General features: G+C 40.9%; 1 protein-coding gene across 8 annotated transcripts in view; it reads right to left on the bottom strand.

Moving 5' to 3' along the window:
* The window catches only part of TMEM164 (transmembrane protein 164), a 175,953-nt gene that overhangs the window by 123,614 nt on the left and 33,438 nt on the right, over window positions 1-18,901 (bottom strand). The window contains exon 1 of one of the 8 annotated variants that reach the window (XM_063702998.1): window positions 13,043-13,323. The exons of 6 other annotated variants lie outside the window; for them this stretch is intronic. Coding sequence is in view for 1 of the 2 variants with exons in the window: in XM_055376779.2 (XP_055232754.1) it covers window positions 7,490-7,573 (84 nt within the window). In the remaining variant the exon portion in view is untranslated. Of the gene's footprint in view, window positions 1-7,489; window positions 8,266-13,042; window positions 13,324-18,901 lie in introns of those variants that run through there. One more of the 8 variants, XM_055376779.2, reaches the window with a different exon arrangement.

Genomic DNA, 18,901 nt, shown 5'->3' with positions numbered 1-18,901 from the left:
TAAGATAATTTGTCTTTTCTGGAGTTCCCTCTGCCTCCACTCCACATAGTGCCTAACACACCATCGGACATATAAAAGTCCTCCAGAACACATGCGCACATCTGCCTCTGCTCCCTGTCCAGAGCCCAGCCCAGGACATAAGCTGGAAGAGAAGGGAAGACGGTGTAGTTAGCATGAAGGGGCTTGACCTTTCAGGGAGCCACAGGAGTCCTCCTCCTCTGACCCATTTAAGAGAGGATCATGCTGCTCCTTGACCTCAACCCCAGAAAAATATGTAGAACAGGATGACCTGGTTACCTTGAAACTCGTCAAGAAAACTCTGAAGTAACAGAGCCTAGGCCAACCCATGAGAGGGATGGATGGTATCCAGTTCCCTGAAGCAAGAGGACCAATTGTGTCAGAGTCAAAGCCACATGGGACAGCTAATGTTTGCAGTGCTCCACCACCAATGAACTCTATGGCCAAAGTTGGGGTTTTTATGATGGTGGGGGAGAGGTGTATTTTTTTTAAAAGAAAGTATTTTTTACACCTCCTTAAGCCTCAGTTTTCTCATTGTTTAAAACAGAAATAAGAATACCTACCATTTGCAGTCCTTCTAAGGCATAAAATGAGAATGTAATAAAAGCACCTATTTCCTGGTGCCTACATCAGTTTGTTCTTCCTGAGGTTCTGAGCACACAGTGATGCAGGACATAATTCCTGTCTGCAAGAAGCTCACAGTCTGGCTAGCAAAGGTCTTCTACGGCACCCTGTCAAGCAAAATTAAAGCTAGTTGGTGAGTTATCCTAACTCTCAGCAAGACATCTTATCAAAGGAAAATTTTGGTGGGAAAGAAGATAAGAGCTGTTGGCAAGAGTAAAGATTGTGGGTTATATCTTTGCTTCCCTATCTTTGCTGCAAATCTCCCATCCACACCTTTGTATTAAAAAATTGGGAAAGGGGACTCCATTAATCACTGTTTTAAAAAATGATGCATGTAGGCCAGGCATGGTGGCTCACGCCTGTAATCCCAGCACTTTGGGAGACCAAGGTGGGCAGATCATGAGGTGAAAAGATCAAGACCATCCTGGCCAACATGGTGAAACCCCATCTCTACTAAAAATACAAAAAAATTAGCTGGGCATGGTGGTGCATGCCTGTAGCCCCACCTACTCGGGAGGCTGAGGCAGGAGAATCGCTTGAACCTGGGAGGCGGAAGGTGCAGTCAGCCAAGATGGCGCCACTGCACTCCAGCCTATGCGACACAGCAAGACTCCGTCTCAAAAAAAAAAAAAAAAAAAAAAAAGATGCATGTAAATGCTGTTCTTTTCCTTCACAACACATATCACCATTTCTCATTTATATTTAGCTATGTTTTCATTAAATGTTGATCTTCCCTGCTGACCATAAGCTTCTGGAGAGCAGGAGCTGTGTGATGGTCCTCACTGTAGGTCCAGAACTTAACACAGTGCCTGGAACATATGAGATGCTCATCAGGTACTTGCTGAATGAATAAATGAAACAAGATGTCTCCATACAATATGGATAGACTTGGTTACCTAAGCAAAAGCCATTTTAGAATATTCAAGCCTTGTTTATGCATGCAGTAATTTTCAAGATTTCCAAGAATCTGGTAATGGCAGTTTGTTTCTGGGGAGAAGAACTAGTGGATCAGGGGTCAGAGGTTGGAGGGAATCATATATGCTATTCTATTCCTTTAAAATTGTATGAATTTTTAAATAACAACCAAACATAAATATACCAGATACAATGGATTTGCTCTATTTGAAGCCCAAAGAAACAAACAAAACCCAAGCCTTTCCATAGGAAAGCAAAATCTTGGAGGGAAGCAGAAGGAGATTGTGCCCTTGTGTGACTAAAATCCTAAGAATCAGGGGTCCTTAAGAATGAGGTTGATTTATATGTACTAACATGGACTGATGGCTAAGATATTAAGGAAAAAAAATACAAACATTGTTGAATGATCCCATTTTTAGAATAAAAATATAAAATGTTTAGCATATGCAGAGATAAAAATCAGAAGGAAAAACATGCTTACAATGGATATGTCTGGGAGACCGACTTCTAGGGGACTTTTGTTTGCTATGTGTCATATTCCTATAATGTTCCGGGCTTGAATCATGAACATCTGTTGCTTTTATGTTAGGAAAATACTATTAAAAGGCAATTTCACTAAAAATATAAGTATGGTGCCTAACTCTGCTAACCACCTGGGGCATGAGAAGGGAGTCAGCTGGAAGTTGAGGCAGGTTTGAAAACCTGGAATGCGCTGTCCAAACCACACTGGGAATGAAGCTGCTGTTCCTCCATACAGATAACCCTTCTTCAAGCAACTGGAAAGATTTCTTTTAATCCTCAAGCCACTGTTACAGCCCAGAAGCCAAGCCAGCTGAATAATTGGATTTTCTTTCTTTCTTTCTTTCTTTTTTTTTTGAAAGAAAGTTACCTCTCTTTTGTATGCAACAATAATGACAGGGGGGTCACAGTAAGCCTCTTTAAATTCTTAAGCTTTAGTGCTTCTCTGTTCTAGGCAGGTAAAACTAAGGTACAGAAAAGTTGATTCTATTTCCTTCACCTGGCTCAAACAGCCAGAACCAAGTTGTTTGGCTTTGCTGTAAAACCCAGCGGTTCTAAATACTGAATGCACATTAGACTCACGTAGGCAGTTTATTGTTTCATAAAAGAAAAAAAAATTCCTGGGGCCTACTCCTCAAGATCCCTACTCAACTGGTTGGGCCTGGGGCCTGGGCATCAGTATTTTAAAGTGCTCCAGCTGATTTCAATGTACAGCCAGGTTTACAAGTCACTGTTCTACCCACTGCTTAATATCCCAGTAACCTTAGAGAAAGGGACCTTAGTCACCATTTTAAAAAATCTTCTTTACACTGTATATTCCCCTCAAAGGAAGGCAAGCCGAAGAAGCCTGTAACCAAGACAACAAGCTGGGAGCACAAAGAGATAGGTCTTCTGTGATTTGAAACCAAAGGAAGCAGAAGAGAAAAAGTAGAAATCTGAAAGCAGGTACTGAAAAATGGAAAGAAACTAGATAACAAAGACATCCTGTCTGAGAAAGTTCCCAAATGTTAGCACGTCCAACTTCTGTTCCACCTCCCAAACTAGGCGCCTTGATACAGATGCCCTAATGGCTGAAAGCAACCTGAATTAGCAATTAAACCCTTAAAAACTTGCTTTCTTCTTAATGGAACTTCTGGGGGAAAATCAGAATGTCTGCTTTTGTGGAGGTAACAAACCAGTTTTTTTTCTTCCAAGCCCACTCTCTCCTCCCCACATATGTACCTGACCCAATTGCAAAGCAGGATGACAATGAAACATGAATTCCTCATGTGCTTGGATTTTCAAAAAGGGTTCTTCCTCCGTATGTGCTCTGACCCTGGAGCTTGGGTTTTGTTCCCAACCAGGGAAGCACTGAGATGGATAAAAGGGCTGGGGACGCTGCAAATTGAAAGCCACAGAGTTGGCCTTTTGTTCTCTTTTCTCAGGCAAGGGCTATTCTATAAAGCAGACATCAAAAGGAAAATTCAGCCTGAGATGAGCTGAAATTGGACAAAATATGATGAGGCATAAATGAAAAAAGAGAAAGAAAAAAGGAAAAAGGGCCTTTCTGTACCAGAAGAGGCTCTTTTCTGAAAACTCCCTCAAATTACAGCACTTTCCACGTTTGGTTCACTCCAGGAAGGGTTGTATCGTACCTAGCACCAAAACGTGTTTTGCCACATTATGAGGAGAAATTAAGACACATGCAAATGGCCCAGAGTTTGGTGGTTTGGCACTCACAAGGAGGAAAGAAATGCGTGACTCCAATAAGAGTCCCTCTATACTCATTTGGTTCCCTCGGCCCAGAAAGACAAAGGGGAGTTTATTCAGAGTGACATAAAAGAAGGGTCGCACAAGCAAATCAGTGACAGGGCAAAGCACTGATGGTTTGAAGGAAGACATGCATTACCTTTTCTTAACGGTGTTCAATGAATTTCCTTTATTATTCATTACATTGGCCAACCAGCCTCTAAGGACTTTGGGCAGCCCAATGGAAGGCTCTCAAAGGCCTTTGAGTTCAGCTTTTGGGCTTACGATGGTTTTAATTAGCCACTTGCCAGCTGTTTTCTTCACCACAGGGAGAAAAAAAGCCATCCTGATGTGGGACTCCTGAAGTGTGTCCTACTGAAAGCCAAGTGGAGAACTGAGGAATGTCATCCTCTCCACCCAGTCATGTACCTACTACAAAAATCCAACCCTCAGTCCCAAGCTTACACATGGAAAAGCACTGCTTTCCCTCTTCTCCAGGGGTCTACAGATATTTCCTCCTTGCATGTCATCAGATGGGTCTTCCTCCTAAATGCCTCTGAACTTTACTAAGATGATCCATTAGGCCAGGCGTCCCCAACCCCCAGACCACAGAATGGTACCAATCTATGGCCTGTTAGGAACCAAGCCAAACAGCAGGAAGTGAGTGCCAGATGAGTGAGCATCATCGCCTGAGCTCCACCTCCTGTCAGATCAGTGACAGCATTAGATTCTCATAGGAGCATGAGAGGGATCTAGGCTGCATGCTTTGGATATAGGTTGCATGCTCCTTATGAGAATCTAATGCCTAATAATCTGAAGTGGAACAGTTTCATCCTGAAACCATCCTCCCCCACCCCCCACCTCAGTCCATGGAAAAATTATCTTTCACAATACCTGTCCCTGGTGCCAAAAAGGTTAGAGACTGCCGCATTAGGCCGTATGCCCTTTAATCCAGTCTTATGAAAGATTCCATTCTATTCTGAGCAGCAGAAACCCCCAAGAGTCACAATGAGAAGGCAAATAATATTAGGCAACAGGTATTTAAGGTACAATGCAATTTTTAATAGCTGAGGCAGGGCCCCAAATCAAATGATCTAAAGGCCCTTATATCTCTATAAGAACTACATAAAACTACTTCTAATAACAATAATAACAACAACATTTATCCAACCACATGCTTATCAATTAAATGGTAAATGGTATAGAAAACTCTAAATGGTATTTTTAACACACTAGCAGAGTGATTTTAGCAAATCGCATAATCAAGAAATACCCACTGAGTATTCAGTTATGTTCTACACTCTGTACAGATGTGGAATCCCAGAATAATGAACAGCCATCTGTTATGTCTAAATTCCGTAAGCAGTGCCATGGGTAAGCTGTACTCCCCTAGCTCCTCCTCTCCAGGCCCAGCAAAAATGATCCAAATCTAAATTACAGAAGGTATGTTCTGCATTACTTCACTCTCCTATTTCCCTCTATATATCACCAGTAGTGACCCTGATCAAATGATTTGAGACTGCTACAAATAACCCCCAGGGTAAGTTATTCCAATGCATTCAGACTTTATTTACAGAAATGTATACCTCTGGAAGAAAATACCATTGCCTGGAAGTCAGAAGGCCTAAGTTCTAATTCCAAAACAGCTGCTATGGACTTGGAAAAAAAAAACTTGGCCCCTCTAAATCTCAGGGTCCACATCTGTAAAAGAGGGTGGGAACCCCTGGACAAGATCATTCATTTACCGGCCATATCATTATTAAGAACCTACTACTTGCCAGGCACTATGCTAAGTGCTGGGCATACTACAGTGAGTAACACAGACATGGTCTTTGTTTCTGTGGAGTACTCAGTCTGGCAGAAGGGAAGATAAATGACATAAAGCATACAAATCACTCTATAATAAAAACGATGATCAGAGCTTTGAGAGCTGTAACACAAAACACCAGTGAGAAGGGATAGGCAAGAGGAGAAGGCTCCAGGCAGAGGGAAGAGCATAGCTAAAGGCTTAAATGACCCAGAGGTTACAAAGATGCGTTCAGGGAACTTAAAGTAGTTCCTTTTGCCTGGATAGTATAGAGCGCCAGAGGAAACATGGTAAGAAATGATACTGGAGAGATGAGCAGAAAGGTCAGCCCACACAAAGCCTAGGAGACCTAGAAAAGGAGTTTGAATTGTTCCCTCCAACAATAAATCCCTATGATGCTGCTCAGAGACTGAAGCTGGGATGTATGCCTAGGATCACAGGTCTGAACCCTGAGGCTTTTCCCCATCAAAAATATTTTTAGGCATTCTGGTAAGGGGCTGGTGGGGTTGGACTTCTACTCTACTTCACATTAAATAGGCTTTTGCCAGCTGGTCTGGGAACCTGAACCACAAGAAGAATATTGTGTCCTTGGGAAAATGCAATCTGAATTCTAAATAGACTTCCAAAGAAACTTTTGCAACAAAATCCATTCAGCACTTGTTGGTGAATGTCTGGAAAGCAATGAAACACAGGACCCTGCTTTACTCCATAGAGACAGTTTTTGAAAAAAGACTCAACACTATAATCAGACCAGAGACTATATAGCCAGACTCTTAAACACAATATCCTCATTTTGATTAGTAGGGTTATATTTAGGTACAACCATTGAATGGCATTATGCAGTGCCTATTAGATATTTAAATTACCACAAAACCCCAAATATGTTGGGGATGACTAGCTATTTTCACTCTAAAGAAAGACAATGCAGAAATGGAGAAGGTGGTCTCTTTAGAAGGAAACACGGATGCAAGCCAAGTCTGTAACTTAAACACAATCTTCCTGTGTCTCTGCCCAATCAACTCTTAATTATTCAGGCATTAATTCAACAAATGTTTGAGTGTTAAGTGTCATCTAATTTAGCATGCTGGCATCTCTATTTTTCTTCACTTTCCTTTCAGTAGACAGCCTTTAACTATCTGCACTTTGAAAAATACCTTCTGACACCTGGAATGCCCCACTTTCCTCTCCCCACCCACTCACTTGCTCTACAAATAGTGAGTGAAAGAGAAGTGTTGGTAATTTCCCAGAGCTACCCTCCAAATCCCCTCAGGCCATTTTACAGAGTAGCCTTCCTCAAAGTTGAGAGCACATAAATATCACCTGGAGGTGGGTGAGTTAAAATTCATATTTCCAAGCCAATTCTGTCCCCCACTCCAATATCTGGACTCAATAGTTCTGGGATAGGGCCCAGGAATTAGCATTTTTCCTTCAATGGATTCAAGGTGGAAGGAATCAGCATTTTTAAAAAGCACACATGGTGACTCTGATGCAAGTGGGTCAAGAACCATACTTTGAGAAATACTATTGTGGATATTTTGGCTAGCTGAGTCCCAAATCCTGAACGAAGAATGGTTGCTAGTGGCCCAACATTAAACTCAGCCAACAAGAAAGCTGGGTGGCACCGACAAAAAGGGGGTACAATAGATGGGAGAGGAAACTAACAGCCTAGTCAATTGCCCCCAACTCTATTTTAGTTTTTTAAAAGATCCCATATTTTGACTTAAATCAAGCAAATGGCATTGCTGTTCCAGCAATCTCCTAGTGACACCAGAAAAGAAACTCAAACAGGCAGCATTTATTAACAGAAAGAAGGTATAAAAGTAGAAGAAACAATGTTAATTTGCTTGGCCCCATCCCACCTTTTTTCAGCCTCCTTACCTCTCCTGCTAGTTGTTTCCATTTCTGTGACTGGATGCTGCTGTGGCAGGGAAGAGAGGCCAAGGTGGGGCAGTCTTCTATCATTCACATTAATGCTTTCCTCTATTACATGAATAATCAAGAGTTGACTGGAAAGAGGAATAAGCAAAAGGCAAATACTCTACTGAGAGGTTAAATAGGATAAAGAAGGCCCCCTGTTGGTTGAGAGCTGTGAAGTGATAAATGAACAGTCAGGATCCCTGCCTCTTTTCATTCTCACTGTTTGCCAGGAACACGGATTCAAAGCCCATAACGTCAGCACTGAGCTTGACAGAAATAATCAGGTATCTGTGTTTTTCCACTGTTCCCCGTAATACCTAGAATAGTCTTCAGCACTTCATGTCAGCCTTAAATGTAAACCAACTGTTGTTGACTCAACCCAGAAGTCGATTGTAAAGGTAGGAGCCTAGATCTGGTCTGATAATTTCCATTGTGGGAAAACAGAGTCTCATTCAAGCTGGCTCAAGAAAAGGGAGGTTTGTGGAAAGAATACAGGTATCCCATTTGAATCCTAGGGTAGGATAAAGCTGGGCCTCAGGAGAACTGGAAAGTGGTTCTAGGTTCATGGTGTCTGTAGGAAACAGCTCTTCTGTCTCTCAAGGCATCTCTCTTCCTCCCTTGCAAGGTCCCTCTGTTTGCTCATGGTTTCTGTCCCTTCAAAAAAACTAGCTAGGACATGAACTGTCATGACTGCTCCACTCCCCATCATCTTTTGGCTCTTTTCCCTGTTACAAACTGCCTTAGGCTCTCAGCTTCCCAATTCTAATTTCCTAAGAGAGGAGTACGAAAGGCCCAGCTCTCAGCTCGTCAAGCCCATGTTACCTGCTAGGTGACAGATGGGCTGTCTTGGTGACAGGTGGCCACTCAGTCCAATCAACCTAAGCCAGGGAGGCAGGGTCTCTGGCACAGTTCATGGCTGCTGGCACCTAGCACAGCTGGCACAGAGTGGTTTGTCTGAGATATGGACCAGAAGGCATAGTAAAATACATACGATACAAACCTGATCCTTAGCATGTAATTTGAAAGATAATGACATGTCCATTCATGAGCTTCAAACACCCATAATCTTTCTTATAAAGGATAGTACCTGACCCCAACCCTAAAAACTTAGCCCCCTTTACCCCCATTAAATTAACTTCTTTAAACTGGTAAAAGAATCTAAATATGTCATATTACAGAGGAAAACACCATTCTGCCAGCTCCCTGGGGTAAAGAGGGAAGGATAAGAGAGTGTAAGGCAGACAAATCCTGATAAACTGATACCACTGGCCTTTAGCCCATCTCTCTGCAAGCGTTCAGTCAGTTTGCTTTACACCCTATGATCATCTTATCCTCCTCTAAGTTTCTCCAAGTGCCATGTGAGGTCAGTGTTCAATGTTAACTAGAACAAGGCAAGCAGCATCACAAACCAACAGATGGCAACTGAGAGCTTATCATTCTTGGATTATTTCATTCCCTGGAGTGATACATGCCAGAGAGTAAAGCAAGCTATTTTGACAGCAACCTAATAACAGCTGTCTTCTTCCACTTCTTGGCTAACTCATCCCCCAGATAGCCTTCTTCTCTCTTATCAATTCCCTGTTGCAACAATAATAAATGCCACACCTGATGGAGTCATTAGGCACTTTCCTAGTGACAAGTGCCTAGGACAGAGGAGAAAACAAAGAAACACTGACAACCACTGAAAACTGACATATCAGGCCAGGCATGTCAGCTCATGCCTGTAAGTCCAGCACTTTGGGAGGCCAAGGCAGGACCATCATGTGAGCCCAGGAGTTCCAAAATAGCCTGGGCAATATAGTGAGACCCCATCTGTAGAAAAAAGTAAAAAAAAAAAAAAGCAAGGAATGGTGGCAGTCCCCGCTACTCAGGAGGCTGTGGTGGGAGGATTGCTTCAGCCTAGGATTTCATGGTTGCAGTGAGCTATGATCACGCCACTGCACTCCAGCCTGGGTGACAGAACAAGACCTTGTCTCAAAAACAAACAACAACAACAACAAAAAAACCTGACAGATTATCACAGCAAGAAAACATGATGGTGGCCATCTCTCAAGATGAGGAACAGATGAGGGGAAATTAGAAGGTTGTATTTCCTGGAAAACAATGTTTCCCAAACTCAAAGCAGGGCCTACTGGAGATTAAGAAAGATTCCAAATAGAGTTTCAAAGAACAGGGCTGTAAAGCCCTAAAGACATGTGAAGGAATTTGATATGTAGTCTTATCTCTCAATTATCCCTGACTAGCTTAGTTTGAGTTTTCCTGTAACTCTTCCCAGTGCTCATGGATTTTCGTCTTATCATTTCAGGTAAGTTATAGTAGCCTCTGGGGGGAGAAATGGAAAGTATAGTGCCTCTATTGTTGGTACCCAACAGTAGTTTTCAACCTTTTTGTCCCATGTGCCACCTATCATCACTTCTTCAAAATAGCCCTTCAAAATCCCTTACATTTCCTTCACACAAGGGATATTATGTAGCTGTTAAAATGAATGAAGCAAAGCTGTTAAAATGAATAAAGTAGAGCTATACACACTGGCATGGAAAATAGCCTAACTATATTATCAAGTGAAAAGAGACTCAGATTATAAGGAATCATCCCATTGTTATTTTTAAAAAAATGTGTAAAGAAAAAGCTCTGAAAGAATAAATGCTAGTTGTTAATAATGATTATCTCTGGCAGATGGGTTTATGGGGGACTTTCACTTTCTATTTTTGCCATTTCTCGCTTGCTTAAATTTTTCTTACAACACATGCTTTTTTGCAACCAGGAAAAGGATATTTTTAACCCCTTACAGTTCTTTGATATGTGGTACCACCACAGCTTTAGTTTTCAATTCCAATTTGAACAGGATTTAGAGAGGCTGGAGGGTACAAAGTAACATAGAAGCATCCCTGGGGTTAGAAGAAAGTAGTCTACTCTGTTTATAGTAGTCAACATTCAGTAAGTAAATTCCACTAATGGGATAGAAGACAGTGCAGTAAAGAGATCAAACACATGGGCTTTGGAGTCTGACTTCAAGTCCCAGCCTACTACTAACTTATTCTACATTTCCTCCTCTATTTACTGATAATATCTATTAATACTTGGAGCACATCTAGCATATGATGTGCTCAACAAATAATTATTCTTGCTTTTATTGAAGGAGCTAAAGTGTTGTAATTGAAAATTATTTTCATTTACTTTTAGTTATGTCTAATTTAATTTAAATAGTTTCAGTGTAGACACTGTGATAAATATGCCTCTGTGTTAGTTTTATTCTACACCATAGGGTGGTGAGTTAACATTCTGTTGCATGCTGGAAGCCCAATAGCACTGGCTAGAAAGAGTTGATTGTGTACATCTCTTCCCAACTCCTTTGGTACCTTAGTGAGGGGTCAGACTGGTAGCTTGAAATTGACCATGGAAATTGGCAAATGCCATAAATCAGAGCTTTAAACATTTACCACACACCATTGTTAACATCTGAAGACCCCTAATTGAGAATACAAACTCCAGGGGTGATATTAGTTAGCAACTGAAATTTCTAATCAAAGCCTACAATCAAGAATTCCTGCAACTCAGCAACAAAAACCCAGTTTTTTCAAAAAATGGGCAAAGAACTTGAACAAACATTTCTCCAAAGAAGATATACAAATGGCTAATAAGCACATGAAATAAACTTCAACATCATTAGTCATCAGGGAAATGCAAAACAAAACCACAATGATATACCACTTCATACTGCTAGGATGGCTATAATTTTAAAAATAGAAAATAACAAGTGCTGGTGAGGATATGTAGAAATTGGAACCCTTGTACATTACTGGTGGGAATGTAAAGTGGCCAGTTGCTGTGGAAAAGTTTGGCAGTTCCTCAAAAAGCTAAACATAGAATTACCATATGACCCAGCAATTCCACTCCTAGGTATATACATACCCAAAAGAACTGAAAACAAGGACTCAAACAAATACTTGTATGCTAACATTCACTGCAGCATTATTCACAATAGCCAAAAGGTAGAAACAACCTAAATGTCCACTGACAGATAAATAAAATGTGATCTATACATACAATATAATATTACTCACCCTTAAAAAAGGAACAAAGTTCTGATACATGCTACAACCTTGAAAACATTTTGCTAAGTAAAACAAGCCAGACATAAAAGGACAAATATTATATGATTCCACCGATAATAGGTTCCTAGAATAGGCACATTTATAGAGACAGAAAGTAGAACAGTGGTTACCAGGGCCTGGGGAAGGCAAGAATTGGAAGTTATTGCTTAATGTGTACAGAGCTGCTGTTTGGTGTGATTTAAAAAAAAAAAGTGCTAGAAATAGGAGTGGTGGTTGCATAACAGCCCGAATGAAATTAATGCTACCGAAGTGTACACTTAAATATGCTTAAAATGGCAAATTTTGTATGTTATATGTATATATTTAACCAATTTTTTTAAATGTAGTATATGAAAACCACTGAATTACACACTTTAAGTAGGTGAATTTTATGGTATATGAATTACATCTCAGTAAAGCTGCTCTTAAAAAATCCCACAATCAAGGCACAGCGGAATCTTTGGGGGTGGTGGGAATATTCTCTATCTTGACTGGAGTGTTCATAGAACTGTATGCATTTGTCAAAACTCACAGAACTGTACCATTAGAAGGGTGAATTTTACTGTATGTTAAATATACCTTAACTTTTTTCTAATGGGGAAAAAAGTCACACTTACATGCTTCAGCTCTGAAGTACTTCTGATCGTTTGTTCGTTACAACAATGGATACTAGAAATATTTCATTAGGGAAACTGGCTAGTGTTCAGGACAGGTATATCATTTAGAAATATTCAGTTGCTCCCACTTTTGCATGAATTGGATATAAGACTCTGGTTAGCCCAACATTCTTCACCCCTTTAAAATGACACCTTAGGCTCAGGAGTCCCAACAAATCTTATGTCCAGACACTTAATGGAGGACTCAGATGTGCCCTCTAATTAGAAGGTAAGCTGAGTCCTACTGCTAAAATATCGTCACATCTATCTCCGGTGAACCCTTCACACAATATGGTGGTTTGCAAAAAAAGTACTGGAATGTCTCTGGGTGTACAGGTCAGGCTGTATAACTGTCTTGTGCCTGATTATTAATAAAGTTACGTGGCAGAATTTAATCAGAATTCCTTTCCCTGTAATCTACTGGTTGTGGGGGAAAAACCTATAGCACTTACCTACCTCTGACTATTGGAGATTAATGATACCTACCAGAATAGAATCTAATTAACTGTGGAAAACCAAATTGGCTCAGATCAATTTACAACAAACATTTTTGAAACTTCTGTACAAACAGGGGTCTGATCTGATAATTCACTTAAGTAAAACCATAACAGAAGCGACAAAGAAACAATCTACTTTTCCATTCTGGCTTATGGGCTAGTGCAGGTTAGGGGGTAGAATTGTGTTTGTTACTTATTTATAAGGTAACACTACTAAACGGATTTGTTTCACAGAAACATTTCCCACTTAATTTGTTGCCTGCCCACCTGTTTTATCCAAAGAGTCAGTCAAATAGGGATCCACAAAAAAAGATGACATTTAGCAGTGGCATTTCTTCAAATCAAGCTGAAAGTTAGGGCCCAAATATTAGTGTTCAGCTGTGCCCACTAGCCTCAGAGGCAACATGGTTACTTGTCGCTAAGCCTTAGGACTTCAGCCCAAGCAGCAGGTAACCCCAGAGGGTGGCTAAGCAAAGGGAAAAGGAGGTTTCAACCAAGGCAAAGACCAGCAGAAGGGACTAAGGAAAGAATTCATTCAGTTTGCCTCCATTAAAATACAGAGGGGGAAGAAAAGATTCATTCAGTTCTTTTTTCAAATCATATTACCCTGCATCTTGTCATCATGAAAAGTGACTCTGTATACAACTCCTTAAAATACAGATAGAGAAAAGCTGCTGGGAACCAGTATGCTGATGGAACTCGCTGAGTTGCTGCTACAGCTCTGAGGTCTTAAGTCTCTGGGAACTTAGATCAAGGGAGACCACGACACTGGTTCCATTTCCCTGAGTATTTTATAAAAGGAACATACCCAGTCATTCTACTAAAATGTAAAAAATAGGTAAACTGCTTGAAGCAAAGCTATATATAAAAATCAAGATTTAACAACCAAGAAATTCAAAGGCTACAATTCACATTACCAAAGGAGTTTGTCTAAAAGGCTCTCCGTGGAATGTACTTTTTGCAAGCTGCCTCTCTGCACTAAAAGTAGGATTTAACATATAGATTCGTATCATAAACAGTTTTTCAAGAGTATCTTCTCATTCTAACAAAAGAGATAGCAACAGAGACAAGTAAATTTGGAGAGAATGCCTTAGAGTTGGCTCTTAGGAGGAAGCCCACTTAACATTTTATTTTAATATCTATGAATGAGCCAGCACTGCCCCTATTCGCTAGAATCCTCATTAGGGCAGGAGACATGGAAACACCCTCAGCCTTGCTCAGGGATTTTGAAGACAATGCTCCACACCCTCACCCTCTGAGCCACCCCCAACCCCTTATCCACACACATCACACATACCACTCTCAGAAAACCTTGCCCGGGCAGTACAAAAATTCAATATCCAGACACACTGAATCCCTAGAACAAAATCTGCTAAGTGAAAGCTAGTTAGTTTTATAAGGAAAGTGATGGCATAACTGATTTCTGGTGTTATTTCTGAAGATTAAAAGATCAACTGGAAAGCTTTCCTTAAATCAGGCCAACAGAGCATCCCAGGGTGGGGGAACATGACGCTTAAGTATGGAACACAAGGTTTCCTTCACTCAGAAACAATATCCATCCCCCGCCCTCACTCCCACACTGCAGAAAGTAGAGGCTATTTTCCTGGGAATGTACTCTTCAAAAGGCTAGCAGAAGGCTGTCATCCATTCATCCATCCCTCCCCCATTCCTACCTTCAGACAGGTCAGAAACCTCTCCAACAGGGTGGCAATTGCTTTAGATTTCCTTGGCAAAGGCCGCTCTCGAATTTTCCTTACTCATCCAGCTCTCGAGTTTTCCTTACTCATCTTGACCTAAGAATCCCTCTGTCAAGAAAATCTGTCTCCTTAAATCCCTCACACCCAATGTCTCTTGCCCTGAGGATAAATATCTTCAGCTTCAGGAAGGCAAAAGCAAGCATGCTGAGGGATGAGATAAAAGGATATTGGGACAATGAGCTTAACCCTGTGGTTGTTACAAACATAAATGACCTGCTTTAATAATAACAACTACCTTTTATTGAGTCCTTACTGGGTCCCAGGAATCATGCTGTACAGACACTCTCTAATCTTTACAACAACCATGCAAGGCAAGCATTATTATCCCCATTTTACAGACAAGTAAACTGAGGTTCAAAGAAATTAAGAAACTTCCCCAAGTTCAAACAGCTAGCAAGTGATAGAACCAAAATTCTAGTCCACTAGTGTCTGATTCCAGTAGTATCCATGCCTCAACCCTTAAACTATACCACCTTCATGATCAAAAGAGAAACCAAATATAACTGATTTTTGTAAAAATCTTAAGTGTGAAGCTCAAAGTAGTTTTTTAAAAAAAATTCCCCTTCCCCCCCGCCCCATGGTAACTCAAGACAAGAACTTTTCTCTTTCCTTGAATTGAGCATCAGTGAGGAAGCTACTTCACTATGCCAAGGGAGAAGTGCTACTCACAGTTACCTAGTTGTCTCTCAAGAGCAGGAGAGAAGGTGAGGTGAGGTATGGTGGGGTAAGGTGGGGTAAGGTGAGGTAAGGTTGGGTGAGGAGTGGTGATGCCAGGTGAGGTGAGGCCCACACAAGGCACTGGCCCCTGTCAATTATGAGTGAGGTGGAAAGGGCACTCAGTTCTCAGTTGCAAGATCTCCTGACACCAGGAGATTTAATTGTCAGTTGTGTCCCAAAGCCCCTCCAGGGTCAGGGTTTCTGAAGACTTACTAGGTATGATTTAAATGGAGCATGCTTTCCCAAAAGGGAGGCTGTTCCTCAGCCGGACCATCTCCCTGAGCCAAAGTGGGCATGGAGGGTGGGAGTACAGGTAGGGTAGAGAATGAGGGTGGCTGGGTTAGCTGGGCATGTGGGAGAGTGTGAGAAGAGAGAGAATCCCTTTAATAGTGTTTTTCTTTTTCTTAAAAATGAGTCCAAAGGCTGTTCTTTAGGAATACGATAGTTAATGATTAAGTCCATGTGCTAAGGTCACGATGCAGTTATGGAAATATAAGCAATCTAATAAAGGACGGAGTGAGGGCAGTAAGGAGTAGGTAGTGGGAAGAAATATTAATTCAACTTAATTGAAAGGCTCAACTTAATTTAAAGGTTAAAAAATGAGATTGAAAATATTCTCCTAACAGTAAAATTAGAAATTTGCTATCGGCCCTTAAAGGAAGCAGGCAAGTGAGAACAGAGTGAATGGGCTCCCAGATTGTTTCTGAAGAGTCAAAGAGCCATTCAAGACACACCTTTCAAGGTACCAGGGTCACAGATGGCAATTTTTCCTGTGGCTAAGCAGAGGTGACTGGCCTGCCTCCTGTCACACAGGCGGCCATTCTCCACAGCCCCCCAGCTACAAGCCCTCCACAATATATGGTGGTGTATATCTGAACCACAGGAAGGCACACAATAACTGGAAGCTAATGCAAAAATAAATCATTTGTGTTTTCTGATGTGGCTGGGTTTTGATGGAGTTTGTGAATCACTACTGCCCAACCCTATCCACTGAAGGAGGGGCCAATAACTCACATCCTTTCCCAGCAGCTTCATACGCCTGGCAAAGGTGACCTTGCAACACCACACTCATCTGTCACTCCTCTTTTCATGAATCTTTAATGGTTCCCTATCACCAATCGTATCATGTCCAAATGTCTCCTCTAGGTATTCCAGCTTATTGTACTCTGCCTCCATCCTACCAATCTGGCATCATCTCCCTTTTCTCACAACATATACCTCCCGCTGGAATCAGTTTCCATTTTGAACCAAACTTATGGCTTCCCCTCTCTCTCTCTCTCTACGGTTCTACCAGGGTCTAGACTGCCTCTCCAAAATTCCAGAAAACTACAGTGTCAATGTTACTGTGGGTCACTATACATACCCAGCTTCTTTTGGCCATAAAAAAGAGACCATAACTTTAAATATTCTACATTATCCTGCACTGTCCCATATGGTTACCACTAGCTACATGTGGCTATTTAAAGTATTTAAAATTAGTAAAATGAAAAAAAAATCAGTTCCTCAGTTGCAGTAACCACATATACAGTGCACAATAGCCACATGTGGCCAGTGACTACCATATTAGACAGTGCAGATATAAAACATTTCCATCATCACATAAACTCCTACCAGATACACAAGAGAATAGCCTAACATATGCTAAAATTGTTTCTTATCACTACTTGGAAAATTTGATGATTCAAATTTCACAAAAAAGAGTGACTAGGACTTATGGATACAGCCCATCTTAAGTAACCAGCAAAGCATCTCTTATCAGTGATCCCAATCCATTCTGTAAACATCACAGGTAATTGCAACATCGAATTTTTTGAAAGGTCATCTGCAGCAGACCTTAGGCACCTTTCAACATAGCTCTGATAGGCTAATCAGCCCATTGTACACTAAGCTCTCTACTAGGCTCTGGGAGTCAATGCAAAGATAACATTACTCAGTGTCCATGCCACAGGCATAAAGCCAGTACAGAGATAACCAAGAAAAGGGGCAGAAAGACATAAATACCACAAGAGAAGTACACAGTGCTACAGGGATTCAAAGGCAAGAGATCATATCGAGTAGGAGGAACTAGGGAGGACTCCACAGACAGGTACATGAATACAGATAGGATTGAGCCCTAAAGAATGAGTAGAATTTTAACAGAAGGAGCCAGGAAGATGAAAGGGGGGAACTGCATGAGGAAAAGGAGAAGCAAGTTAGGGCCCAAGGTACATTTATGAAAAACTGAGCCAAAGAAGAACTATGTGATCCCATTCATCATTCAACAATCATTTGAAACTTTTTCTCCAATCACCTTAATAATCAAAGAATTACACATTAACTTAGATGCCATTTTTTTAAAATTTGCTTTAAAAAAAAGATTTTGCTTTAGTGACAATATCTGATGTTGGTGAGGATGAGTTGGAAGAGGCTCTCTCTGTCCCCACTGCTGGTAGGAATGTACATAAGCACTACCTTTTTAAAAAAAAAAAAAAACAAAAAAAGAGATATTAAGCTCCTTAAAAACATCCATACCCCTGTCCTGGTAACTCCACTTCAAGGAAAGTGACCTACAAAATAATGTGAAACACAAAGATTTGTACAAGAGTAAACTTTTTAAAGTTTATAACTGCAAAAAAAAAAAAAATAGGAGCACTTTGGGAGGCCAAAGTGGGCGGATCACTTGAGATCAGGAGTTCGAGACCAGCCTGGACAACACGGTAAAACCCCATCTCTACTAAAAAATACAAAAATTAGCTGGCCGTGGTGATGGTAGCCTGCAGTCCCAGCTACTTGGGAGGCTGAGGCACGAGAATTGCTTGAACCTGGGAAGCAGAGGTTGCAGTGAGCTGAGATCGTGCCACTGCACTCCAGCCTGGGTGACAGAGCAAGAATCCATCCCCCCTAAAAAAAAAAAAAGGAAATGACTAGGTAAATTATGATCCAGTTACATACAGGATGGAGTACCACATAGGCATTAAGAGTTATGCCAACAAGTTTTAAATAACACAGGAAACGTTTATGAGGATGCTTAGTGAAAAAAATCAGGTATAAAATTGGCAATATACAGTATAGACACAAGCATGTAAAATAATGTGAAGAGAAGAAGGAGAATAAGCAAAAATGTTAACATTTTTATGGCAAGACTATGAGTGATTTTTATTTTTTTTCATTTCTTTATTTTATTTTATTATTATTATACTTTAAGTTTTAGGGTACATGTGCACAACATGCACGTTAGTTACATATGTATACATGTGCCATGCTGGTGTGCTGCACCCATTAACTCGTCATTTAGCATTAGGTATATCTCCTAATGCTATCCCTCCCCCCTCCCCCCACCCCACAACAGTCCCCAGAGTGTGATGTTCCCCTTCCTGTGTCCATGTGTTCTCATTGTTCAATTCCCACCAATGAGTGAGAATATGCGGTGTTCGGTTTTTTGCTCTTGCGATAGTTTACTGAGAATGATGATTTCCAATTTCATCCATGTCCCTACAAAGGACATGAACTCATCATTTTTTATGGCTACATAGTATTCCATGGTGTATATGTGCCACATTTTCTTAATTCAGTCTATCATTGTTGGACATTTGAGTTGGTTCCAAGTCTTTGCTATTGTGAATAGTGCCGCAATAAACATACGTGTGCATGTGTCTTTATAGCAGCATGACTT

This window comes from Gorilla gorilla, chromosome X (genome assembly GCF_029281585.2).
Source record: "Gorilla gorilla gorilla isolate KB3781 chromosome X, NHGRI_mGorGor1-v2.1_pri, whole genome shotgun sequence".
In the NCBI taxonomy this organism is placed as follows: domain Eukaryota; kingdom Metazoa; phylum Chordata; class Mammalia; order Primates; family Hominidae; genus Gorilla; species Gorilla gorilla.
Note: the sequence above shows the minus strand (reverse complement) of the source record. Positions and strands in the feature narration are given on the sequence as shown.